The sequence below is a fragment of the Oncorhynchus gorbuscha genome, unplaced genomic scaffold, assembly GCF_021184085.1.
Source record: "Oncorhynchus gorbuscha isolate QuinsamMale2020 ecotype Even-year unplaced genomic scaffold, OgorEven_v1.0 Un_scaffold_3205, whole genome shotgun sequence".
Lineage (NCBI taxonomy): Eukaryota > Metazoa > Chordata > Actinopteri > Salmoniformes > Salmonidae > Oncorhynchus > Oncorhynchus gorbuscha.
The window spans coordinates 24979-34176 of record NW_025747515.1 but is presented as its reverse complement, the minus strand read 5'-3'; the positions used below and the strand labels follow the sequence as shown (position 1 = coordinate 34176).

General features: G+C 48.4%; 1 protein-coding gene across 1 annotated transcript in view; it reads right to left on the bottom strand.

Moving 5' to 3' along the window:
• Positions 1 to 359: 359 nt before the first annotated feature.
• Positions 360 to 9198, bottom strand: part of LOC124027424 (transcription factor ETV6-like) — a gene marked incomplete at its 5' end in the record, with an annotated part of 32389 nt that continues 23550 nt past the window's right edge. Inside the window, 2 exons of the mRNA XM_046339853.1 lie at positions 360 to 828; positions 1953 to 2053. Of these exons, the coding sequence (XP_046195809.1) occupies positions 642 to 828; positions 1953 to 2053 (288 nt within the window). The remainder of the gene's footprint in view (positions 829 to 1952; positions 2054 to 9198) is intronic.

Here is a 9198-nt window from a genome sequence, read left to right as displayed (position 1 = left end):
TTATCCTCTATTGTCCTTTCTACCATGGGTCAATTAATCCCATAAGGGATGGGTTGCCACAACAACAACAACAACAACAACAAATCATTAAAACTACAAACAAAAAACATTACAAAAAAAAACAATTTAATTCATTCCACAAATTCAGAGTTTGAAAATATGTACAGAAGCAAAAGGTAAATATTATGATCAAATGAATGACTACTAATGGGGACAGCTATTAGCGTGTGGGACCTGCTTGTAAGGTGCAACTTTTATTTTGATCATATTACAATTCTATTTACCCAGTGCATTTGACAAGTCCCACGTCAGACCCAGGAAGAACTGGAAACCGGACTGTTAGTTGTAGTATTTGTGTGTATAGTTTTAAAGTGATGCTGTAATTCATGAAGCTGCAGATTAGTAAACTAGTAAACTACTATTAGTAAATTAGTAGTAAACGTTTGTGATCAGACAGCTCTGATCTTTCCTGATGAATAGTGTTTTTTGGGGGGAAGGGGGGGGGGACACGCTAGTTATTAGCTACGCAGCACCTCCATAAAGTTTCCACAGTGTAATAGTGGGTTGTAGATTACTGCCACAAAAACATAGCCATTTCACAGTGCAAGAGAGCCAATACCTCAACACAGGAGTACCCGTGTTCATACCGTCATGCTTAGGGTGTTAGAGCTTGGGGCGCTGTATTCAGGGGACACCTCCAAACCTTCCTCACTGAAGTCCCGCCGGGGTGAGTGTGAGGGTGAGTGTGAGGGTGAGTGTTCAGGGGAATCTGCTAAGTCGAGGCGGTCCACTCTGTGTCGCTTGATTTCCTGAGGGGTCTTCAGGAACCTGGAGAGAGGAGAAGGGCTGAGTGTGTGTTTCAGTGTGTGTGTTTCAGTGTGTGTGTGTTTCAGTGTGTGTGTGTTTCAGTGTGTGTGTGTGTGTGTGTGTGTGTGTGTGTGTGTGTGTGTGTGTGTGTGTGTTGTGTGTGTGTGTGTGTGTGTGTGTGTGTGTGTGTGTGTGTGTTTCAGTGTGTGTGTTTCAGTGTGTGTGTGTGTGTGTTTCAGTGTGTGTGTGTGTGTTTCAGTGTGTGTGTGTGTGTTTCAGTGTGTGTGTGTGTGTGTGTGTGTGTGTGTGTGTGTGTGTGTGTGTGTGTGTGTGTGTGTGTGTGTGTGTGTGTGTGTGTGTGTGTGTGTGTGTGTGTGTGTGTGTGTGTGTGTGTGTCAGTGTGTGTTTCAGTGTGTGTGTGTGTGTGTGTGTGTGTGTGTGTGTGTGTGTGTGTGTGTGTGTGTGTGTGTGTGTCAGTGTGTGTGTGTGTGTGTGTGTGTGTGTGTGTGTGTGTGTGTGTGTGTGTGTGTGTGTGTGTGTGTGTGTGTGTGTGTGTGTGTGTGTGTGTGTGTGTGTGTGTGTGTTGTGTGTGTGTGTGTGTGTGTTTCGGTGTGTGTGTGTGTTTCAGTGTGTGTTTCTGTGTGTGTGTGTTTCAGTGTGTGTGTGTTTCTGTGTGTGTGTGTGTGTGTGTGTGTGTGTGTGTGTGTGTGTGTGTGTGTGTGTGTGTGTGTGTGTGTGTGTGTGTGTGTGTGTGTGTGTGTGTGTGTGTGTGTGTGTGTGTGTTTCAGTGTGTGTGTGTGTGTGTGTGTGTGTGTGTGTGTGTTTCAGTGTGTGTGTGTGTGTGTTTCAGTGTGTGTGTGTGTGTGTGTGTGTTTCAGTGTGTGTGTGTGTGTGTGTTTCAGTGAGTGTGCGTGTGTGTGTGTGTTCCCCACCTGAAGAGTAGTTTCTGTCCTGGTTCTTTCTTGATGATGTTGAGTTTGTAGTAGTGTCTGTGTGTGTTTCAGTGTGTGTGTCTGTGTGTGTTTCAGTGTGTGTTTCAGTGTGTGTGTGTGTGTGTGTGTGTGTGTGTGTGTGTGTGTGTGTGTGTGTGTGTGTGTGTGTGTGTGTGTGTGTGTGTGTGTGTGTGTGTGTGTGTGTGTTCCCACCTGAAGAGTAGTTTCTGTCCTGGTTCTTTCTTGATGATGTTGAGTTTGTAGTAGTGTCTCAGAGCACGAGACATCTTCTCATACGTCATGTTGGCTCGGTTCTACAGGGAGACACACACTTTCCTCTTTGTCACCATCATCATCATCATCATCATCATCACCACCACTACTGTCTTCATCATCACCACCATCATCATCACCACCATCATCACCACCATCATCACTACTGTCTTCATCATCATCATCATCACCACTACTGTCTTCATCATCACCACCATCACCATCATCACTACTGTCTTCATCATCACCACCATCATCATCATCACCACTACTGTCTTCATCATCACCACCATCATCATCATCATCATCATCATCACCACTACTGTCTTCATCATCACCACCATCATCATCACCACTACTGTCTTCATCATCATCATCATCATCATCATCACCACTACTGTCTTCATCATCACCACCATCATCATCATCACTACTGTCTTCATCACCACCACCATCACCATCACTACTACTGTCTTCATCATCACCACCATCACCATCACCACTACTGTCTTCATCATCACCAACACCACCATCATCATCACTACTGTATTCAGCATCATCACTACTGTCTTCATCATCACCACCATCATCATCATCACCACTACTGTCTTCATCATCACCACCATCATCATCATCACCACTACTGTCTTCATCATCACCACCATCATCATCATCGTCACTACTGTCTTCATCATCACCAACACCACCATCATCATCACTACTGTCATCACCACCATCATCATCATCACTACTGTCTTCATCATCACCACCATCATCATCATCACCACTACTGTCTTCATCATCACCACCATCATCATCATCACCACTACTGTCTTCATCATCACTACCATCATCATAATCACTACTGTCTTCATCATCACCACCACCATCATCACTACTGTCTTCATCATCACCACCATCATCACTACTGTCTTCATCATCACCACCATCACCACTACTACTGTCTTCATCATCACCACCACCATCATCACTACTGTCTTCATCATCACTACCATCATCACCACCATCATCATCATCACCACTACTGTCTTCAACATCAACACCATCACCACCATCATCATCATCACTACTGTCTTCATCATCAACACCATCATCATCATCACTACTGTCTTCATCATCACCACCATCATCATCATCATCACTACTGTCTTCATCATCACCACCATCATCATCATCATCACTACTGTCTTCATCATCACCATCATCATCATCATCATCACTACTGTCTTCATCATCACCACCATCATCATCATCATCACTACTGTCTTCATCATCACCACCATCATCATCATCATCACTACTGTCTTCATCATCACCATCATCATCATCATCATCACTACTGTCTTCATCATCACCACCATCATCATCATCATCACTACTGTCTTCATCATCACCACCATCATCATCATCACCACCATCATCATCACCACCATCATCATCATCATCACTACTGTCTTCATCATCACCACCATCATCATCATCACTACTGTCTTCATCATCACCACCATCATCATCATCATCATCACTACTGTCTTCATCATCACCACCATCATCATCATCATCATCACTACTGTCTTCATCATCATCACTACTGTCTTCTTCATCATCACTACTGTCTTCTTCATCATCACTACTGTCTTCTTCATCACCACCATCACCACTACTACTGTCTTCATCATCACCACCATCATCATCATCATCACTACTGTCTTCTTCATCATCACTACTGTCTTCTTCATCATCACTACTGTCTTCTTCATCATCACTACTGTCTTCTTCATCATCACTACTGTCTTCTTCATCCCCACCATCACCACTACTACTGTCTTCATCATCACCACCATCATCATCATCATCACTACTGTCTTCATCATCATCACTACTGTCTTCATCATCACCACCATCATCATCATCACTACTGTCTTCATCATCACCACCATCATCATCATCATCACTACTGTCTTCATCATCACCACCATCATCATCATCACTACTGTCATCACCACCATCATCATCACCACCATCATCATCATCATCACTACTGTCTTCATCATCACCACCATCATCATCATCACTACTGTCTTCATCATCACCACCATCATCATCATCATCATCACTACTGTCTTCATCATCACCACCATCATCATCATCATCACTACTGTCTTCATCATTACCACCATCATCATCATCATCACTACTGTCTTCATCATCACCACCATCATCATCATCACTACTGTCTTCATCATCACCACCATCATCATCATCATCATCACTACTGTCTTCATCATCATCACCACCATCATCATCATCATCATCACTACTGTCTTCATCATCACCACCATCATCATCATCATCACTACTGTCTTCATCATTACCATCATCATCACCACTACTGTCTTCATCATCACCACCATCATCATAATCACTACATTCTTCATCATTACCACCATCATCATCACACTACCATCTTCATTATCACCACCATCATCATCATCACCACTACTGTCTTCATCATCACCACCATCATCATCACCACTACTGTCTTCATCACCACCATCATCATCATCACCACTACTGTCTTCATCATCACCACCATCACCATCATCACTACTGTCTTCATCATCACCACCACCATCATCACTACTGTCTTCATCATCATCACTACTGTCTTCATCATCACCACCATCATCATCACCGCTACTGTCATCACCATCATCATCACCACCATCATCATCACTACTGTCTTCATCACCACCACCATCATCACTACCATCATCATCATCACTACTGTCTTCATCATCACCACCATCATCATCACCACTACTGTCATCACCATCATCATCACCACCATCATCATCACTACTGTCTTCATCATCAACACCACCATCATCACTACTGTCTTCATCATCAACACTACTGTCTTCATCATCAACACTACTGTCTTCATCATCATCACTACTGTCTTCATCATCAACACCATCAACCATCATCATCACTACTGTCTTCATCATCATCACTACTGTCTTCATCATCATCACTACTGTCTTCATCATCAACACCACCATCATCACTACTGTCTTCATCATCACCACCATCATCATCATCATCACTACTGTCTTCATCATCACCACCATCATCATCACCACTACTGTCTTCATCATCATCACTACTGTCTTCATCATCACCACCATCATCATCACCACTACTGTCTTCATCACCACCATCATCATCACCACTACTGTCTTCATCATCACCACCATCATCATCATCACCACCATCATCATCACCACTACTGTCATCATCACCACCATCATCATCACCACTACTGTCTTCATCACCACCATCATCACTACGGTCTTCATAATCACCACCATCATCATCATCACCACTACTGTCTTCATCATCACCACCATCATCATCACACTACCGTCTTCATTATCACCACCATCATCATCATCATCACTACTGTCTTCATTATCACCACCATCATCATCATCACTACTGTCTTCATTATCACCACCATCATCATAATCACTACATTCTTCATCATCATCATCAGCCAGAGGTCATCTCCCTACCCAGCCAGAGGTCATCTCCCTACCCAGCCAGAGGTCATACCTAGCCAGAGGTCATCTCTCTACTCAGCCAGAGGTCACTCCCTACCCAGCCAGAGGTCATACCCAGCCAGAGGTCATACCCAGCCAGAGGTCATCTCTCTACTCAGCCAGAGGTCATCTCTCTACTCAGCCAGAGGTCATCCCGCTACTCAGCCAGAGGTCATCCCTCTACTCAGCCAGAGGTCATCTCTCTACTCCTCCAGAGGTCATCTCCCTACTCAGCCAGAGGTCATCTCTCTACTCAGCCAGAGGTCATCTCCCTACTCAGCCAGAGGTCATCTCCCTACTCAGCCAGAGGTCATCTCCCTACTCAGCCAGAGGTCATCTCTCTACCCAGCCAGAGGTCATCTCCTTACTAAGCCAGAGGTCATCTCCTTACCCAGCCAGAGGTCATCTCCCTACCCAGCCAGAGGTCATACCCAGCCAGAGGTCATCTCCCTACTCAGCCAGAGGTCATACCCAGCCAGAGGTCATCTCCCTACTCAGCCAGAGGTCATCTCCCTACCCAGCCAGAGGTCATACCCAGCCAGAGGTCATCTCCCTACTCAGCCAGAGGTCATCTCCCTACCCAGCCAGAGGTCATACCCAGCCAGAGGTCATCTCCTTACCCAGCCAGAGGTCATCTCCCTACTCAGCCAGAGGTCATCTCCCTACCCAGCCAGAGGTCAAACCCAGCCAGAGGTCATCTCTCCTTACTCAGCCAGAGGTCATATCCCTACACAGCCAAAGGTCATCTCTCTATCCAGCCAGAGGTCATCTCGCTACCCAGCCAAAGGTCACCTTACTCAGCCAGAGGTCATCTCCCTACTCAGCCAGAGGTCATCTCCTTACCCAGCCAGAGGTCATCTCCCTACCCAGCCAGGGTCATCTCGTTACCTAGCCAGAGGGCATCTCCCTGCCCAGCCAGAGGTCATCTCCCTACCCAGCCAGAGGTCATCTCCCTATCCAGCTAGAGGTCATACCCAGCCAGAGGTCATACCCAGCCAGAGGTCATCTCCCTACCCAGCCAGAGGTCATACCCAGCCAGAGGTCATCTCCCTACCCAGCCAGAGGTCATACCCAGCCAGAGGTCATCTCTCCTTACTCAGCCAGAGGTCATCTCCCTACCCAGCCAAAGGTCATCTCGCTACCCAGCCAAAGGTCATCTTACTCAGCCAGAGGTCATCTCGCTACTCAGCCAGAGATCATCTCCTTACTCAGCCAGAGGTCATCTCCCTACTCAGCCAGAGGTCATCTCTCTACCCAGCCAGAGGTCTTACCCAGCCAGAGGTCATCTCCCTACCCAGCCAAAGGTCAACTCTCTACCCAGCCAGAGGTCATCTCGCTACCCAGCCAAAGGTCACCTCCTTCCTCAGCCAGAGGAGTCATCTCGCTACCCAGCCAAAGGTCACCTCCTTACTCAGCCAGAGGTCACCTCCTTACTCAGCCAGAGGCCATCTCTCTACTCCTCCAGAGGTCATCTCCCTACTAAGCCAGAGGTCATCTCTCTACTCAGCCAGAGGTCATACCCAGCCAGAGGTCATCTCCCTACCCAGCCAGAGGTCATACCCAGCCAGAGGTCATCTCCCTACTCAGCCAGAGGTCATCTCCCTACCCAGCCAGAGGTCATACCCAGCCTGAGGTCATCTCTCCTTACTCAGCCAGAGGTCATCTCCTACCCAGCCAAAGGTCATCTCTCTACCCAGCCAGAGGTCATCTCGCTACCCAGCCAAAGGTCACCTTACTCAGCCAGGGTTCATCTCCCTACTCAGCCAGAGGTCATCTCCTTACTCAGCCAGAGGTCATCTCCTTACCCAGCCAGAGGTCATCTCCCTACCCAGCCAGAGGTCATCTCCTTACCCAGCCAGAGGGCATCTCCCTGTCCAGCCAGAGGTCATCTCCCTACCCAGCCAGAGGTCATCTCCCTATCCAGCTAGAGGTCATACACAGCCATAGGTCATACCCAGCCAGAGGTCATCTCCCTACCCAGCCAAAGGTCATCTCTCTACCAAGCCAGAGGTCATCTCGCTACCCAGCCAAAGGTCACCTTACTCAGCCAGAGGTCATCTCCCTACTCAGCCAGAGGTCATCTCCTTACTCAGCCAGAGGTCACCTCCTTACTCAGCCAGAGGTCATCTCCCTACTCAGCCAGAGGTCATCTCTCTACCCAGCCAGAGGTCTTACCCAGCCAGAGGTCATCTCCCTACCCAGCCAAAGGTCATCTCTCTACCCAGCCAGAGGTCATTGCGCTACCCAGCCAAAGGTCACCTCCTTCCTCAGCCAGAGGTCATCTCGCTACCCAGCCAAAGGTCATCTCTCTACCCAGCCAGCGGTCATCTCGCTACCCAGCCAAAGGTCACCTCCTTCCTCAGCCAGAGGTCACCTCCTTACTCAGCCAGAGGTCATCTCTCTACTCCTCCAGAGGTCATCTCCCTACTCAGCCAGAGGTCATCTCTCTACTCAGCCAGAGACATACCCAGCCAGAGGTCATCTCCCTACCCAGCCAGAGGTCATACCCTGCCAGAGGTCATCTCCCTACTCAGCCAGAGGTCATCTCCCTACCCAGCCAGAGGTCATACCCAGCCAGAGGTCATCTCCCTACCCAGCCAGAGGTCATACCCAGCCAGAGGTCATCTCTCTACCCAGCCAGAGGTCATCTCCCTACCCAGCCAAAGGTCATCTCGCTACCCAGCCAAAGGTCATCTTACTCAGCCAGAGGTCATCTCCCTACTCAGCCAGAGATCATCTCCTTACTCAGCCAGAGGTCATCTCCCTACTCAGCCAGAGGTCATCTCTCTACCCAGCCAGAGGTCTTACCCAGCCAGAGGTCATCTCCCTACCCAGCCAAAGGTCAACTCTCTACCCAGCCAGAGGTCATCTCGCTACCCAGCCAAAGGTCACCTCCTTCCTCAGCCAGAGGTCATCTCGCTACCCAGCCAAAGGTCACCTTACTCAGCCAGAGTTCATCTCCCTACTCAGCCAGAGGTCATCTCCTTACTCAGCCAGAGGTCATCTCCTTACCCAGCCAGAGGTCATCTCCTTACCCAGCCAGAGGTCATCTCCCTACCCAGCCAGAGGTCATCTCCTTACCCAGCCAGAGGGCATCTCCCTGTCCAGCCAGAGGTCATCTCCCTACCCAGCCAGAGGTCATCTCCCTATCCAGCTAGAGGTCATACACAGCCATAGGTCATACCCAGCCAGAGGTCATCTCTCCTTACTCAGCCAGAGGTCATCTCCCTACCCAGCCAAAGGTCATCTCTCTACCAAGCCAGAGGTCATCTCGCTACCCAGCCAAAGGTCACCTTACTCAGCCAGAGGTCATCTCCTTACTCAGCCAGAGGTCATCTCCTTACTCAGCCAGAGGTCACCTCCTTACTCAGCCAGAGGTCATCTCCCTACTCAGCCAGAGGTCATCTCTCTACCCAGCCAGAGGTCTTACCCAGCCAGAGGTCATCTCCCTACCCAGCCAAAGGTCATCTCTCTACCCAGCCAGAGGTCATACCCAGCCAGAGGTCATCTCCCTACTCAGCCAGAGGTCATCTCTCTACTCAGCCAGAGGTCATACCCAG